We start from the raw sequence: 16,291 nt of genomic DNA, 5'->3' as shown, positions 1-16,291 counted from the left end.
ATCCACTGAAACTCAAAACTCTGACTCGACGGTTGTTCATTTTGTGTTTGCTTTCCAACGGCTACTAGGACCCCTCTCTCTTTTTTTTTCTTTTCTAATTTTTATATATATGGTAATCTTTTGTAAATAATAACAATGGCAATTCTGTAAAATGAATTGTAATAATTTTGTACATAAATGGTAATGGCAATTCTGTAAATATTGCAAATATGAAATGTATTTTTGTACTTCTTTATATGTACTTCATCACCGTAAAGACGAAATGATCAAATCACGGATCTCTCTATTCAGAAATCCTACTGAAGAGGATATGAGCACCGTGTTGAGGCTGAGAGGTCACGAACAATGTCGGGGCATGGACATAACCTGGGGACAACCTCAAACTGTAATGCCTTAAGATCTGAGCGAGAACGGTTTTGGCCTGAACCATCACGAGAGACTGCCCTACGCAGATCCTTGGACCCGACCCGAACGGCATGAACAGAGCCGATTGCTTTCTCGGCTCTTCGAACCTACGAGGATTGAACTCGTTCGCGTCATGTCCCCACACGTCCGTGTCGTGGTGCATCGCGATCACGGATAAGTAGAGCTGGGTTCCTGCCGGGATGTCGAGGTTTCCTAGCTTAGATCTTCGAAGGGTGTCGCGGTTTAATGTCACGGCTGGAGGGTACAGCCTAAGGGTCTCGTTGATTATCATCCCGAGCTGTTACAACGATGAAATGTGTTAGATATCGACGAAGAATTTTGATCATATGCCAAATCACGTTTTTAGAATGTTTCCAGATAGAATGACCTGAAGACAAACAGCTTAGCAAAAGAGACAATGCATTGTTTACTTTCCAGGTAATAAACCCGAATCCAATCGAAGAAGATCGGTTAAGCCATTCCGAAAATTAGGAATTATCAATTGGATTGTTAAGGATAATTTTAGTAGACAGGTGCAGAATTTACCGTCTTGAGTTCATGCAAGATTTCTGCGGCAGGAGCTCCGCTGTCCCCGCAAACGCGGATCACTTCTTCCTGAGCAACGATCTGCCACTCGGGGTGCATAGCTAGAAGGACTAATGCCCAAGTCAAAAGATTGCCTGTTGTTTCCTTCCCCGCAAAGTAGAATGTCTTGCACTCATCGATGACTTCTTCGATATCGAGCCTCTCTTCTCGACCATCTTGATTTGTGTACGGTGACATAAAAGCTCTTAGCAAATTTCCAGAGTTTTCCATCGCCCTTCTGTTCTTCTCGATCAGTTTCCGTACGGAATGGCGGATTTCCTTCTCGACCCTCCATATCTCTCTGTTAGTCTTGGTGGGCAAAAACCTAACCGGCATTTGTTAGGAACCGAGAATTTAGTAATCAGTATGAAAACCAAGATTCAAGCACAAAATCTTCACGGTTCATGAAATTTGCAAGCAATGTAGAAGCTGAAGAAATCTGATCATTGTTATAATGGCTATAAGTAAGCATATCAATCCAACTTGTGCAATAACATAAGGTTGGTTCCTGATTTAAACATATACCTTCCGGGTTTTTCTTTTTCATATTCAGCATCTTTTAGAATTCAAGTTATCATTGTCTATCTTGGTGAATTAACAAGCATATAGTGTATAGATGTTGTGATTGGATCATGAGAAGAAAAGCTCATACATGCTGGAGTCGCTTACCTGAACCCGGGAAGATAAACGCTCCATCGAACCAGATAGAAGAGGCGCATCATACGTTCTTGCAGCGCAAAGATACGCTTCCCTTCCTCCACACTGTTGCCAAAAGCCGTTCTCGACAAAATATCTGCAGCCAAGTTGTGTATCTGACCGTGAACTTCTACTTCGAGCTCTTCTCTTCCATCTCTCATCGCCTCCCACTTCTCCAGCATCTTTCTAGTACTCGTCACCATCTCGGGTACCCACCTCTGCATAAAGTTTTCGCCTTTAGTCTCACCCTATGGCCCGAAATACGACCCTTATGTATGCACGCAGAATGCGCATAACAGCTACATCAAATGAAGCTTGTCATCTGGGAAAACAACTTTGATCCTGGCCATAGTACTAATCATTGTAAAATATGCAAAATCTACCAATGAATTGATAAAGTATGAGACTCATCACTCAACCGACAACATCAGACCAAGTTCTCAACTCCAGACATTTCTTTCAACCAAAGAGTTCCCACTAAGATGTGTCTGAAGAATTTCAACCATAAGAGTTCCCACTAAGATGTGTCTGAAGAATTTCAACCATAAGAGTTTCCACTAAGAAGTATCTGAAGATTCTTAAACTTCCCATAACTGGAATCGTGTGTTTGACTGCATCAAGATGAAGTAGATTGAGGATATTTACAGAAACAACACAGAAACCTTGACTTTTTCCATGGTGAAAGCTTGGATTGCGATTCTTCTATGCAAAGCCCATACATCGCCTCGAAGACCAGGAAGACCCTGCGAGTAGAGAAGCTTAGCCAAAGGATTATGCCCAATCCGGTCAAACGACCTACCATTGGTCAGCGCCTCCCGGATCAGCTCCGGATCCGACGTGGCGACCACCGGCGTTGACCCGAACCAGTAGAGGAACGTCTTCCCGTACACGCTCGACCACGCGCTGTAGTGAGGAGCCATTCGGTGGACGCAGTCGTGTGGGCTGACGCCATCAGCGCCGTGGATTGGGATGGGCTTCGACTTCGCCGCCGCCGTCATGCGGCTGATCTCGGCGGAGTTTCCGGTGATGGGTCGGCGGAGAGGGCCTTCCACGCGCTGGTTCTTGAAGTGGGTCTGGATTTTCCAAGGGACCCATAGGGATTTGTGTACGAATCTAAAGAGAAGGAAGGATACTAAGAAGAGAGAGTGGAAGATAAAGAACATGCTTCTTGATTGCCAAAAAATGGAAACTTTGGATTGGTTGTATTGTACTGTGCAGGTAATGTATTCCATTCTTAATTTAATACTCTTTTTCCAACCAATTTTATGAAACATTTTCATATTTTCCATGATTTAGATTGAATTTTCCGACACAAATTAACGATTTAGTTAGTTTTTAATGTAAACTGCCTAACAGTAATTTGAGTAAAGACATATTTTCGCCATTCAAGCGGAAAATACCATAAAAAAATAGTACAGAGTCACTCTTTCTAACCTGTTTTTAAAATTTTAAACCAATTATAAAGTCTAAATCTTAAATTTCAAATTAAACCGAATATTAACCGGAATCATCTGCCTATATGATTTTTCCTAAACCCAATTAACCCCAATACAAAACAAACAAGACAAAAATCCGAACCGAATAATTTACCTGAAACTTTTATTTCCTAAACCAGAGTTTACATATTACAACATTTTCAAGCCAATCCCTAAAAAAAACAAAAGACAGAGGATGGAGGAAAAACAAAGTTGAAAACTTAACACAAGGATCTAACTCTCGCCGTCCACAACTTTGCTGTTAACAAACAGGCTCTCCCTTCTCTTCCCAAACCCGCTCGACTCGAGACCCGAGCCGCGGTACTTGAGCTCCTGAGCCATGGCTCTGTAGTTCTGATCCACCAGAGCTCGTGAGCTCAAGTCATTAGAGCCGCCTGAACGGTAAGAAACTGCAGCCGAGCCGTCACCAGGAGGGTACCGAGATGGAGAGACGTACCTTCTTCGTAGTTCCATTAGGTCATCACTCCTTCTAGAAGATTCTGCGAAGGAGTGGTCCATGGCTTGAGCCGCAGGGGAAGGAGAGGAGGAAGAGGCGAAAGGGTCGTCGGGTCCCCAAGAAGTGAGAGCTTCTTTCTTCTTGGCAAAGAAAAACCACGCCCCGAAGAGAAACAGTACGAAGAAAAACACCGGGCTGCTCCATAGCATCGTGTTGAATTCCCCTTTGAAAACCGGAAGTTTTGATCTGTATGTCGCGATGTATCCGTCTCCTAAGCTCATTACCACGAGCTTTTCCCGGTCACTCGCTATCAAAGGTGTCGCCTTTTTGCCTCTCTGGTCCGGTTTGAACGATGAATCGTGATGATTCAAGAACGTTGATCTTATCTCGTCTAAGCCCGCAGAGAAAAGAAGCCGGGGACTGCTGGTTCGAACGTATTGCTGGGTTGATACATTGTAGACGAAGACTTTTTCTTCGTTGATCATGAGCAGATAGCCTTTGATAGCTTGTAAAGCAACCGGCTCTGCCATTTGGAAGTTTCTCTTGGATCTCACCCGACATTTGAAGTTCATAATGTCGCCCAGAAGTAAAACGTGAATGATTTCTCCCTCGGATGTGAACCCGTATGCTTTAGACCGTTCTGTGGCATCGAAAACGTATGTTCTTGCAAGAGAATGGTTCAGACCGTCACATTTGGATTCTCTGATCTTCATGCTCCTTAAGTCCAGCGACCCGGCACCAGTCTCCGTCAGAAACAACAGCCTTTGCTTCAAGAAGACAAGCGGCCTGCTCGTGGGCATTGCTGACCCATAAACCGTCCCGTTTTCCGTGTAAACCGTGAGCTTCCCACCGAGATCCGAAGCCAATATATACCTAACCCGACCCACGTGATGAACTTCCAGGAGGGTCACGGACACATCGCCATCTTCCCCATCTCCCGTGCCAGAAAACTTACCAACATGCTCCATCGTAACCGAGTTCCAATCCTCCCCGTTCGACCCCTCGCGAATCCTATGCAACAAGATCTCACCTTTCTGATGGCCCGTGACCACGAAACTCTCGTTCTTATGCACTGACAGATACGAAACCATAGCCGTGATGGGTGAACTGCAGGTCGTGAAGAATTCAACCAAAACATCCCCATTCCTCAAGAACACATAAACCCTACCTCTTGAATCCCCAACTCCAAAGTACTTGCTTAAACCCTCGTGATCACGAAACGGCAAAACATTAACACAAGTCGCATCTGAATCCAATTTCACAGCCGAAGTGAACTGAAACCTCTCCGACCAGAATGGGCTGTACTTAGTTACGGATAATGTCTTAGTTTTCTCCCTGGTTCCACTCTTGTGACCTTCTTCTTCGTCATCATCGTTATCACTATCTTCTTCGATTTCATCACCAGATTTTCTCCGACCAATCTCACTCCTCTCCTTCGACGGCTTCATCGATGCCCCGATATCGCGTTCCTCACGGACACACTGCGAAATCTGAGTTCGAGACAACCTAGTATCCAATCTAGCAACTACTTCCGTAAGATTCCTAACCAGTTCCTCGAGTTTATGCAATAGATCACCTTGTCGGTCGGATTCGCTGCCGATTACAGCTTCATTTGGAGAAACATAATCGTTCTCTTGTGTAATCGGGACCGAACCAGAGGTTGCAAGAACCAGAGACCCATTTGAAGACAAAGGTAAAAGCAAACTGAAGGAGACGAAAAAAGAGCATAAGAAGAAGAAGAAGAACTTGCCATGTTGGTGATCCGCCATTGAAGGAGGCAAGAAGAGGGAAAAAGGGCCGTTTTGTATCTGAATCAGCGAGTAACCGCCATTTATGCAGATCAATACGAGATGGGTATTTGGATCTGGAACGAAGAAGATTTGTCCGGTCGGAATCTATCTGGGATTTTTGTTCCCTTTCGTGGATATTTCGGAAGTCAAGCAACGGTGAGGTCTGCGGGAAGAAAGAAGAAAAGCTTCGAATTTGACGTTCTTTGTCCGAAAAAATCTCTTATGTTACAGTAAAAGTTTTTTTGTGAGAAGGAGAAAATGAAATGATCTTAAAAAGGTTTGTTTTCTCTTTTAATGATATTTTTAGACTAAATAGGCCATGTGATAAAATGCAGAAATTTAGTCTCCTTAATTATATGTGGCTTATACTTAAATATGTGGGTCCACAATCTTTTATATGCTAACTTTAACATTTCCAAATAGTGAACACATTATAGTTAATTAGTTTCTATTCTTCTATTACATAATGTGTTTAGATAAATAAACAAAAAATTAAAATAAAGATAGCTGAAATATTCTCATATATTTTCTTATTCAGTCTCCGTATATAAACTTGTAGCTTAATTTTCAATAATGAATCAAGGGGCTAAGTTTCCGCCATGGAATTAAGGCCTGAAATTTCACAAAAGGGATTTTATATATATAAAACAAAATTTGATAGAGAGAATGTTATGCATGTAAAGTGAGAGGGGCATAAAACGCGGCGTTTTTGGAGGGGGAAAGAGAGACAAGATCCAACGAGTCTCCACTCCACATGCGAATTCTGGTGTCGCATTGGGACAAAACCCTTTGGGGCTTCTCTCACCGATTTCGGTCTAAATCGGCATTTGTCCCAACGAAACCTCGTTTCTTTACAAAACCTTGTCCCTTCCCCCTTGACACATCACGTCAACCCTTGCCCTCTCTCTCTGCCCATGATTATTTAAAATAAATATAAAAAAATAACAATATATTTTATAATTATAATTATTAATAAATTGCAAAAATACCTATCAAAATCTATTTTTTTTGCATTTACATATAATATATCTATTTTTAAAAATTTTAATCAAAATAAATTTAGATATCTCTACAGATTCAAAAATTGTAATTCTACAATTTTAAAATTTGGATTCGAATTCGGGTTTTAATATATATAACTCGTCATTCGGATTCGAATACTCTAAAAAAACCCGACCCGAGTTGTCAACTCATGCCAACCCCATTGATCATGACTTTGAAGATGTAGACACATTGCTCCTTGTTGAAATCTGCTTTTGGCATTCAAACTAAATCACTGGAATTCAAAGCACAACACAACCATAGTTATAACAGAGTATAAAAGGCACTGGAAGGGAGTTACTACTTACGGCAGTGGCTTACTGGCTTTAGCTTTGTTTCTTGTCCACTTTGAAAGCAGCGAATATAGACATAGACTCCGCATGGCTGCTGCTGCTGCTTACGCTCTGACGAGAAGTGAAGCAAGATTTCATGGAAGACCGCTTCAGAATCTCGTACAATGGAGTTCGTGAGCTTGTTTCGTCTTCTGTTCCTCGGGTTTGAGAGGTTTTTGACCTAATCTGTGACTGTGAGCAGTTGAATTTTGCCTGAACCCTTGTTGGTTGGCTCTTCTCTTGAATCTGCCGAGGAAAACAGCCAAAGTTTATACAAGGAAAAATGTCCATTGATGGGAATATACTGTTGGATCATATAGATGGTCTGAATGCAATTGCTTGCTGAAGCTTACTGTCTCTGATGATTTCTCTGGGGCTGAGCTTGAGCTCCGGCTGTTGCCGTCATCTCGTTCGAATATAAAGCCACGTACAATGCCCGACCCACGCTTGTGAGATCCTGCTGTTGGTAAGGAGCTCTTCAGACCTCGACTCAAGAACGATGACTGCAAAATTTTGGACATGAGGATCTTGGCAAGTCATTCTCATTATCTGACATTCTCAAATTCTAGTTAGTTTATTTGAGACAGGCTTACCTTGGATGGTGCTGCATTTCTGTTTATTCCCATTAGTAACTTGTCTGAGAATGCTGAAACGGAAATAAGAGAAATGATCATATGCGTCAGAAGCAATTAGATAGCATTGTGCATAAACCCGGCTAGCATTAACATAGAGAGACTGCATTTAAAATGGTTGGGAAGAAACTTAGATGAGCATCTTACATGAAGGTTTCACTTTTTTCCGGTTTTCAGGTATATTATTGACCTTCTTTATGCGGTAAAAGAGTTCCTTGGAGCCCTCATCTGTAGCAGGTGATGGAATCTTAGCCTTCAGCTCCTGTGCCAAAGAAAAAGAATCAAGAGTCAGACTTGAAAGAAACCCGAGAAGAAACATGCTTGAATCTTCATCAGAACGAGGCTGGCTGATCAAATTCTAAGAAAAGGAGCATAGTTATGAAGCAGGATCACCCACCATTTTGTTGGAGAAGCGGTGTTTCCTCTCCATCTCTTCCATTTCGTCGTCATCAGATACCACATAATCATCACTTTTGTCAGTGAATTCCAAAGGAATCATTTCCTTTATTTTCTTTATGATCATTCGAGTGGAATATGCTTGGCAAGAATCTTCTTCCCCATTGACATCATCGGATTCAGCCCCCTCCTCTTCATCATCAGCATCAGCATCATCTTCTTCTTCAAGTAACAATGTTTCATCCTGTGGTACACCACGTTTTAACTTCTGTAATAGCTTCTCTGTTCCTGCAGCATCTTGTTGCTCAAGCCACTTTTGATGCAGTTCATTCCGCCTTTCCTTATCAATAGCATCTTCTCTAAATTGACTCACGATCATATCCCTAAGATCATCATCTCCTTCATCCTCATCTTCCTCGTCATCCTTGAAACGAAGCAAGTCATTGTCACTGTCATCTTCCTCTTCTGCTTCCTCATCAATGAAGGCCCTAACAGGATCACCTTTTGGAGATGAAGAACAGGCTTCGGGATCAAGATTTTCCTTATCGTTTTCTTCTTCTTCTTCTTCACAAGAACTGCAAAGGAAGATACTAGTTAGAACAGTTGAAAGCACAGCATACTGAATCTGATGTTTGTTATGTTGAGACTAAGAGTCAACCCGTTATGTTGCTTCTAAAAAACTAAGAAAAAGGTTGGAAAACAGTCTTACTCGTCATGGACAGGAGATGAGTTGAGTCTGAGGTTCATGGCAAGTTCTGATGGTGCCATAACTTCCTCCAACGGACTGCTTGGTGTATTCTCTGGAAGCTCATCTCTCATGTCAGTCATTTGATAACGACCAGATGGATCCTGCAAACGAACATTAGAACAAGAACAGAGTTTCTTTACTTCATTCAGCATCCAATAGATCGTTACATTCTCGATATTACAACCAGGCAACTTGAACTGCTTGCTTAGACTCAGTATTAGTAAGCTAGGAAAAAAGGAGGCCCTATACATAGTTTGTAGGTAAGATTTTGGGTTTAAGTTCACTTTTTTTTTTCCGCGAACAGAAACATCAACAAAATGTTTGCACACTACTCTTACCACAATTGTGTCCTTCAGCCCCTTAAATCAAAATTCAAACAACATAGAGACAAACTCAGCTGTGTACTTTTGCAACGATCAAAACAACAGATCACATGACTTTGCTCACCTCAGGAGTAGGGTTGCTTTCAGCTTCATCATGTGAGGGGTAGTCTGAGTTTCCGAGTGAACCTGCATTAGATTTCTCCAAGGGCTTCTTTCTCTCCGGGGTTCTCTTGCTTTTCATTTTCAAACTTTTGCCATCACCCATCTCTTCAGCAATGACTTCCTCGTATTCAGCATCTACCATAACATCTCTTTCAAGACCATCACATGTTTCAATGGAACAAGATTCATTCCTTCTGAGAAACCTGCCGCCACACAAATGTCATTATGCAAGAACAGTTAGTTACTTAAACATCAGGTGGAGAACATTAGCCAGGACACAAATCTACTCACTTTCTCGAGATTTCCTGTTTTCTTTGTCGAATTTTCTCCAAGACGGAAGAAATGGGCTTTCGGACAAGAGGAACAGGTTGAAAGGTAGCATCTCTAGTTTCTACCAAGAACATCAAACACTAATCAGTTCAGAGCCCGAAAAACACCAGAGACAAGCTCACTTCCAATGAATTTCTTGCAAGACAAACGAACAAACACTGAATGAACTGAAACATCATACCTCGCAAAAGCCGCTGATTTTCTGCGCGAAGCTGATCAAGATATTCTCTTCTCTCCTGTGGAGCAACATTAAAGACCGCATTAACTCAAATTAAAGATTGAATTCGAACCAATTAAGCTGGACCCAGCCGGGCAATTATACCTTCTTGCTCATGTTCATGGAAGCGGAAGAAACTGGGAGCTCATCAAAGCCGATACTTTTCTTCTTCTTCTTCTTCTTATCCATATGAAGCCCATCTTCATCACCATCGTTCTCCGGAATGGGTCGTTTCTTTGAAGTTTCCTTTAACTCCCAATCCCTAATTTCCTCCCCTATTCCCAAATCACCATCTACATCTTCGTGTTCATCGCCATCGTTCCCATCCAAAATTGACCGTGTCTTTGAAGCTTCAATCATCTCCAAATTCCTAATTTCCTCTCCCGTTTTCAAATAACCAGCTCCATCGTCACCTTCCTCTCCCAATTCCTCAGCCATGGAATCGAAATCCCTAATTTCTTCTCCTATTTTCAAATCACGAGAACCATCCCCACCTTCCTCTCCCAATTCCTCAGCCATGGAATCGAAATCCCTAGTTTCCTCTCCTGTTTTCAGATCACGAGCTCCATCCTCGCCTTCCTCGCCCAATTCCTCCGCCATGGAATCAAAATCCCTAGTTTCTTCACCTGTTTTTAAATAATGACCTCCATCCTCACCTTCCTCGCCCAATTCCTCATCTATGGACTCAAAATCCAAAGCCTTCTTCGCGCCAACCCCATTGTCCCCCACACCCAGACCCTCAAAATCAGATCTCAGCTCGTCTTCACGCCCGGGTTCCAGATCAACCATCTGGGAATCTTCACCGCCTGGGTTTTCAGATTCAGGGCATATGTCGGAGATTGATGTAGCCTTCTTCAATCGCCTTAGCATCCTGTTGGGAACAGGAACAGATGATTCTCCGACAGGAGATAGCTGCCCGGAGTCTCCGTCGCTAAACATCTCCGAGTATGATTTTGCCGCCGACAACGATTCCTACGGGATTGGAGGGAAGGAACTGTGATGGGTTTGTTTGGAAGAAGTGAATTCAGTAGAAAAAGCGCGAACCTTTGGAGAGTCTAAGCGCCGAACTCTTTTGAAATTGGCGCCTCCATATTTTCCCCATTTGAGGGTTTGGGTAAATGACATTTCTTAAAAAAAAATAAAAAACGTTTGCAGTAATTTCAGAAAGGCCCCTGTAATATTATGTTATGTTCATGAAATCCACGCTGTAGGCCTTATCGTTATTGGGTCTTTATTAAGTGGGCCGAAACCAACGGCCCATCACGGAATGATTCGGGCAAAAACCCTAATTAGTGGATGGAAAACCTCTGCTCTATATAAACCCTAACAATCCTCTACATTCTCAGTTCACCGCCCAGTATTCGTCGACCCCCAATCCCTTCTCGGCCTAAATTCCTGGTGTGCTCATAGATTCATGCGCCGGCTTGTTGTTTTCTGCTACGAAGTTGGTTTATTCTAAGCTATTTTCTGATAATTTTAAAATTATGTTTTTGTGTTTTCGATTGTTTGTGATTGCATCTGTTTACCCACTCCTTGATTGAAGCCAGATTCACGATGCTAAAGGAGGTAAAACTGGTGCATAAATCGAGAAGGTTGCCTTACCAGCCCATTGCACGCTCTAATTTTTGCTTTGCTCTGGTGTCAATTGGATCTACCGATATGAAAATTTCTGGGATTTTTAATAATCATATCTTGATCTCTGGTTTATGATTTTGGGATTAGGGTTTGTGGCAAATGACGAGTCTATATTATCTTATCCTACACTCAGATGAACAGTGTTGACTACTTATCTTCGCTTATTATCTGATGCTGCACCCATTTCCTCTTCTTAGTTGAATAATCGACTGATTTTTCGGATTTTAAATCGGATTTTGCAAAACGGGTTTTGAAAATTTTGTTCCGTTCTTCTCCTGGATAGAGGTTTTGTGAATGGCAGGTGATGAAAACCATTCTTATGCTACACTCAGATGGTTCAGTGTTGACTACAAAACTTCGCTTATTATCTGATGCCATTTGCATGCTTCCTGTTTTATTTTTTCTATTTTTTTTTTTGTAAAAATCAATTTATTTTATTGTTCGGACAAATTCAATGATGAGATGTTTAGCAGACGGGCGGACTGAACTGATGCCGTGTTGAGTGTCTGCCATTTCATGCTCCATGAGCGTCTCTGAGTTTTCCCGATTTCGTCATGTACATGTATGTGTGTGGCTGATTCACATCTAGAATTTCGTTGTATTTACCAAATGGGCGGTGATGAAGTTGCTATAATTATGTCTGGACATATGAGACTTAATAGTCACTGATATGTTTTGATGCAATCTTCTGAGCTTTAATTTATCATCAATTCGAGATTTCAATGGTAATGATTCCAGAATCCCTTTGTTGAATAACATTAAATTAATAGAATTTGTAAGTTATCATGTTTCTTAGTAAATATCAGTGCAATACAATGATGTATTGCTAGGTGTTTCTTTTTTCCTAGGTTGGATTTCCCCCAGTGCCTCAACTGTCTGAATTCTTAAATTGGATAAATTGATAAATTTCAAGAAAGTTTGAATAAATAAGATTTATCGGTTTAGAAAATTAAATGGTAATATCTTCCCTCTTCTCATTCAGTTGTTGGACCATCAAGTTAATTTTTTTTATCATATTACAATAGAAGCTTAAATCTAATAGTAACAAAAATTATAATTCTAAAGTGTTAAGAAATTGGGACAATTGGAAAAAAAAAATATAAGTTTTGTGTATTTGGCAAATGAATATATAAACTTTATTTTGGTAACAAAATACATTAACTTTTAAATTTTTAGTATAAATTTAAAAAAAAAAATAGAATCATCAATATGTCATGTACAGTTATATATTAATATCATATCATTTGTTTAGTAAAACTATGTTATTAATTATGTTTAGGAAATTTATTATTAACCTTGTTTAGTGGTTTTTTTATGTTCAAAACGCAAATATATTATGTTTTGAATATCAAAAAATAAAATCACTAAGGTTAAAAATAAATTTATTAAATATAATTAATGATATGATTTTATTAAAAAATAATATGGTATTTATATATAACTGTACATAACGTGTTGATAATTTTGTTATTTTTTTCACGTTGTTAATATTTGTGGAAGTTTACGCTAAAAATATAAAAATTGATGTATTTTATTATCAAAATAAAAATTTATATATTTATTTGCTAAATATACAAAGTTAATGTTGAACTAGGAATTTTATGACTTTATAAGCCAATTGAAAGCTTTCAGTTCAATAGGTTAATGGATCTGCTGACGTGTCTTTTGGGATCTGAATTGTATACCCATTTATTCTATTATTATACCTAAACGTTGACGTGTACAATCGTGTGTGGACACATCGCACTAATGTCCCGATCTCACAAGAAAAGTTTTATGTTATGTGGTGGTGAAGCAGTGGTGCGGTGGTCCGCTTTGTATTGGGCCAGTCTTAAAAAATTACTATACCATAAAAAAAAGGTAGAAAAATATTAATTTGTGTTGTTGGAGATATTCATATAAAATTAATATTATATAAATTAATTTAACAGTTTTGGTAACGGCAAAATCAATTATCTAAAACGATTCATTTAGATTCGTTCATAGCTTTGTTGTCATCGCCTACACCAAATCGTCCAAGGTGGGTTGCTTTGCTTTTGGCTCGGTTTCATGTCTTTATCGTATTTATGAAAGGATTATTACATAAAAATATATGAATAAAAAATTGAAATAGAATAAAGGCAGACCATGCACTGTCACATGCACTACACGTGCACAAGCTCTTGGATGATCGTTTGGTGGCCAAATTACAATATTATTATCAGGATCCGTCAAAATGTATCTGTATGAATATAATTTATATTGGATTCAGGTTTAAGTTGCTATTTTTAAAATTATTCTATAATTTTCTAATTATATTTTTATTTTTTACACGTCTTTATAAAATAGTAGTTTCCTCATCTAACTTGGGGAGATATTTTTGCCGACAGAACACGCATCGTGGCAAAGCCCAAAATGACAGCGTACGGGTCACGGGAATAACCATAAATACCTTTTTGACCCTTTTTTTGTAATTTAATTTGGCGTGATTTCATTTTTATTATTTCTGACCTTGAAAGAAATATTATATTTTTTTTTCTGAAAAAAGAAGTAATATTTTTCTTCCTACTCCATTACCATTTTTTTCTAGTCTTGATCCGTCAAAAGACAACTATCCAAGGCCCCTTTCTCTCCCTCCTGCCCGCTTGGACTACTGGGTACGTTCATCCTCTCTCTGCTTTTGCGATGAACATTGCTTGTATCCCACTAAATTCAGACATGGGTCTTTGTGCTTCTTACCAAATTCTGTGGGTTTTAGTTTTTGGATTCTGGGTTTTCTATGCTGTTTATTCTCGCCATAAAGTAAGCTTCGGTGATCTTACACAAAGATGGGTTTTTTTTTTGTGTTTTGCTAATTAGGAGTAGAGGAGGAACAGTGATCGCAAAATTGTTCCACCTTGGGTTAGATGTTTGGATCATGAGTGGTTTGAACTCACAAATTGGGGGAATTGCAAAAAAAAAAAAAAAAACAGACATTTTCGAAACACAAGTTGAGCTAATCAGTGGAAGTCTTTGCATTTGTCTGTATCAGACATTTTCGAGCAAGGATTTGATGTTCCGCTCCTGAGAATTGTCTTCCGAATTCAGCAGATAGTGACACGAACAGCGTATTTTGATCGTATCTGGTTTGCTTGTTTCGTCGAATTTCGGTGTTTAAGGCTTCTAAAAAGGTGTAAACTTGATATGCTAAAGAACCTGAGTTCCCTTAATCTTGAACCGACCTCGGCCGTGCAAATGTTGTATTCACATCTGGTCTTTCCTGCTATTTTTTCGGGTTTCATTCTTGAAACTCCGAATTTGAATGCTTTTGGTTTTATAGCTTGTTATCTATGGATTCTTTCATTGATGTGTTTCTTGTAGGTTATATATTTTGACTCTGGATCTCGGTAGCATCCACAATGTTTCGTCGCAAGAATTCAGCTCATCCCGAACAAGACAACATCGATTCAGCTGTCACAGACTCGAAGGTAAGAAGAAGTTCCTGGAACTTACTGTTCTATCTTTGCTCGTACTTGTGCTTGTGACGAGGTACTTGGGTTGTCTGTCGAAGGTAACTCTTATGATTTTTATGAACACAGATCAAAGAGCTTAAGGCTCTCATAGGACCATTATCGGGGAGAACCTCGGTATTCTGTACAGATGCATGCCTGAAGAGATATCTGGAAGCTAGGAATTGGAATGTAGGCAAAGCCAAGAAGATGCTTGAAGAAACGCTAAAATGGAGATCAGCCTTTAAACCCGAGGAAATCAGATGGGTAAGTTCTCGTTTGGTTTAAAAAAATTGAAACTTTATGATGTCGAAACTCCAATCTGAGGGTTGTCTTTCGTCAGGATGAAGTTGCAGACGAAGGGGAGACTGGAAAAGTTTACAGAGCAGGCTTCCATGATAGGCATGGAAGGACGGTTCTCATACTAAGACCGGCTTTACAGGTCCTAAGTCTTTATTTCCTGTTTTGAATTCCTTCAGTGGATTGGCTTCAAAGGTTCACAATAACCTTTCCTTTTTCACGAAAATGCTGCAGAACACAAAATCATTAGACAACCAGATGAAACATTTGGTCTATCTCATCGAGAATGCTATTCTGAATCTCCCCGAGGATCAAGAACAGATGTCTTGGCTCATAGACTTCACCGGATGGACATTAAGCACCAACGTGCCTATTAAATCTGCCCGAGAAACCATCAATATTCTGCAAAACCACTACCCAGAGAGGCTGGCAATAGCTTTCCTCTACAATCCCCCGAGGATCTTCGAGGCATTCTGGAAGGTTAGACAAACCCACTTCTCCATTTACAACCTCTCATCTCTTGTTGCCTAAAGATCTCTGCTTTTGCTGCATCCACTCATTTCAAGTGTTTGGGCATGAGTATCAAAATATTTTGTTGTTGCATATCTATTTTGTCTGAAATGAGTGCATCTCTCTCTACTCATCATGAATTCCATGGCATGCATGAGTAATGTATCTATATGTATTGCGGATGTGAACTTCTTATCAATATAAATACTTGTGAAATGGTCATATTGTTCTCCGTGAGTCTGTAAACTAGGTTAAACCCATGCCATTTTGTACAGTAACGATTTTTTTCTCGGGTGGTTTTGCAGATTGTGAAGTTTTTGCTCGATGCAAAGACATTCCAAAAGGTGAAGTTTGTGTACCCGAAGAACCAGGAGAGCGTGGAGCTGATGAGCACATACTTCGACGAGGTCAATCTCCCAACTGAGTTCGGGGGGGAAGCCATCTTACAGTACAACCATCAAGAGTTCTCCAAGCAAATGGCTCAAGACGACGTAAAAGCCGCAAACTTTTGGGGATTTGAACCAGAATCAGTCTAAGCCTAACCCGACTGGTTCGAAATAAGTCATGAGCTCTCTGGCTCAGCCAGGTATTATTATCATAGCAGCTAAATTATACTCTGTTAGTTAAACAGATGCTGTGGCATTGTTCTCTGTCGGAGAGCAGACAGCTAGATATCAGTTGGATTAAACAAGATATTGGATTTTACTCGGTGTCGTCGAGAATCTCGAGATCGAGAGTATCAATGTATGACGATTTGAGCTCATATATATAACTAGTCAGATTCTGAAAG

General features: G+C 40.1%; 4 protein-coding genes and 1 long non-coding RNA gene across 7 annotated transcripts; 2 read left to right on the top strand and 3 right to left on the bottom strand.

The window, feature by feature from the left end:
• Nucleotides 1–142: 142 nt before the first annotated feature.
• On the bottom strand, nt 143–2,893 carry LOC104813842 (cytochrome P450 734A1). The gene is made up of 4 exons (XM_010541619.2): nt 2,349–2,893; nt 1,660–1,904; nt 952–1,315; nt 143–703 (listed from the first exon to the last, which is right to left on the bottom strand). The coding sequence occupies exons 1-4, from the start codon at nt 2,847–2,849 to the stop codon at nt 284–286; spliced, it is 1,530 nt and encodes a 509-aa protein (XP_010539921.1). The 5' UTR covers nt 2,850–2,893; the 3' UTR covers nt 143–283.
• A 366-nt stretch (nt 2,894–3,259) lies between these two features.
• Nucleotides 3,260–5,642, bottom strand: LOC104813841 (uncharacterized membrane protein At1g75140). The gene has a single exon (XM_010541618.2). It carries the CDS (start codon nt 5,385–5,387, stop codon nt 3,396–3,398), a length of 1,992 nt encoding a protein of 663 aa, XP_010539920.1. The 5' UTR covers nt 5,388–5,642; the 3' UTR covers nt 3,260–3,395.
• An 810-nt stretch (nt 5,643–6,452) lies between these two features.
• On the bottom strand, nt 6,453–10,664 carry LOC104813840 (spore wall protein 2). 3 transcript variants are annotated; one of them, XM_010541617.2, is made up of 11 exons: nt 9,695–10,664; nt 9,554–9,608; nt 9,334–9,433; nt 9,005–9,245; nt 8,519–8,658; nt 7,811–8,384; nt 7,561–7,675; nt 7,375–7,427; nt 7,135–7,284; nt 6,758–7,027; nt 6,453–6,658 (listed from the first exon to the last, which is right to left on the bottom strand). In XM_010541617.2, the coding sequence occupies exons 1-10, from the start codon at nt 10,526–10,528 to the stop codon at nt 6,776–6,778; spliced, it is 2,514 nt and encodes an 837-aa protein (XP_010539919.1). In that variant the 5' UTR covers nt 10,529–10,664; the 3' UTR covers nt 6,453–6,658; nt 6,758–6,775. The 3 variants fall into 3 exon arrangements, with proteins under 3 accessions (XP_010539919.1, XP_010539918.1, XP_010539917.1); XM_010541616.2 differs by having other exon boundaries at nt 6,453–6,684; nt 6,771–7,027; XM_010541615.2 differs by having other exon boundaries at nt 6,453–7,027.
• Nucleotides 10,665–10,935: 271 nt separating this feature from the next.
• Nucleotides 10,936–12,010, top strand: LOC104813839. Its single transcript, XR_771832.1, has 2 exons — nt 10,936–11,033; nt 11,137–12,010. It is a non-coding gene; the product is annotated as an uncharacterized LOC104813839 (long non-coding RNA).
• Nucleotides 12,011–13,756: 1,746 nt separating this feature from the next.
• Nucleotides 13,757–16,264, top strand: LOC104813838 (random slug protein 5). Its single transcript, XM_010541614.1, has 6 exons — nt 13,757–13,860; nt 14,564–14,670; nt 14,782–14,958; nt 15,035–15,133; nt 15,226–15,471; nt 15,807–16,264. The coding sequence occupies exons 2-6, from the start codon at nt 14,602–14,604 to the stop codon at nt 16,035–16,037; spliced, it is 822 nt and encodes a 273-aa protein (XP_010539916.1). The 5' UTR covers nt 13,757–13,860; nt 14,564–14,601; the 3' UTR covers nt 16,038–16,264.
• The last annotated feature ends 27 nt before the right edge of the window (nt 16,265–16,291 follow it).

This window comes from Tarenaya hassleriana, unplaced genomic scaffold (genome assembly GCF_000463585.1).
Source record: "Tarenaya hassleriana unplaced genomic scaffold, ASM46358v1 Cleome20, whole genome shotgun sequence".
Taxonomy (NCBI): domain Eukaryota; kingdom Viridiplantae; phylum Streptophyta; class Magnoliopsida; order Brassicales; family Cleomaceae; genus Tarenaya; species Tarenaya hassleriana.
Note: the sequence above shows the minus strand (reverse complement) of the source record. Positions and strands in the feature narration are given on the sequence as shown.

What these genes read in the sequence shown, in the direction of transcription:
- LOC104813838 (XM_010541614.1), top strand. Translation starts at nt 14,602, where the DNA reads ATGTTTCGTCGCAAGAATTCAGCTCATCCCGAACAAGACAACATCGAT. An exon ending in CAGCTGTCACAGACTCGAAG is followed by an intron (nt 14,671 to 14,781) that starts GTAAGAAGAAGT and finishes TTATGAACACAG; the next exon opens with ATCAAAGAGCTTAAGGCTCT. An exon ending in AACCCGAGGAAATCAGATGG is followed by an intron (nt 14,959 to 15,034) that starts GTAAGTTCTCGT and finishes GTCTTTCGTCAG; the next exon opens with GATGAAGTTGCAGACGAAGG.
- LOC104813841 (XM_010541618.2), bottom strand. Translation starts at nt 5,387, where the DNA reads ATGGCGGATCACCAACATGGCAAGTTCTTCTTCTTCTTCTTATGCTCT.
- LOC104813842 (XM_010541619.2), bottom strand. Translation starts at nt 2,849, where the DNA reads ATGTTCTTTATCTTCCACTCTCTCTTCTTAGTATCCTTCCTTCTCTTT. An exon ending in TCACCATGGAAAAAGTCAAG is followed by an intron (nt 1,905 to 2,348) that starts GTTTCTGTGTTG and finishes AACTTTATGCAG; the next exon opens with AGGTGGGTACCCGAGATGGT. An exon ending in TCTTGCATGAACTCAAGACG is followed by an intron (nt 704 to 951) that starts GTAAATTCTGCA and finishes TCGTTGTAACAG; the next exon opens with CTCGGGATGATAATCAACGA.
- LOC104813840 (XM_010541615.2), bottom strand. Translation starts at nt 10,528, where the DNA reads ATGTTTAGCGACGGAGACTCCGGGCAGCTATCTCCTGTCGGAGAATCA. An exon ending in CCATGAACATGAGCAAGAAG is followed by an intron (nt 9,609 to 9,694) that starts GTATAATTGCCC and finishes GTTGCTCCACAG; the next exon opens with GAGAGAAGAGAATATCTTGA. An exon ending in GAAATGCAGCACCATCCAAG is followed by an intron (nt 7,285 to 7,374) that starts GTAAGCCTGTCT and finishes AAAATTTTGCAG; the next exon opens with TCATCGTTCTTGAGTCGAGG.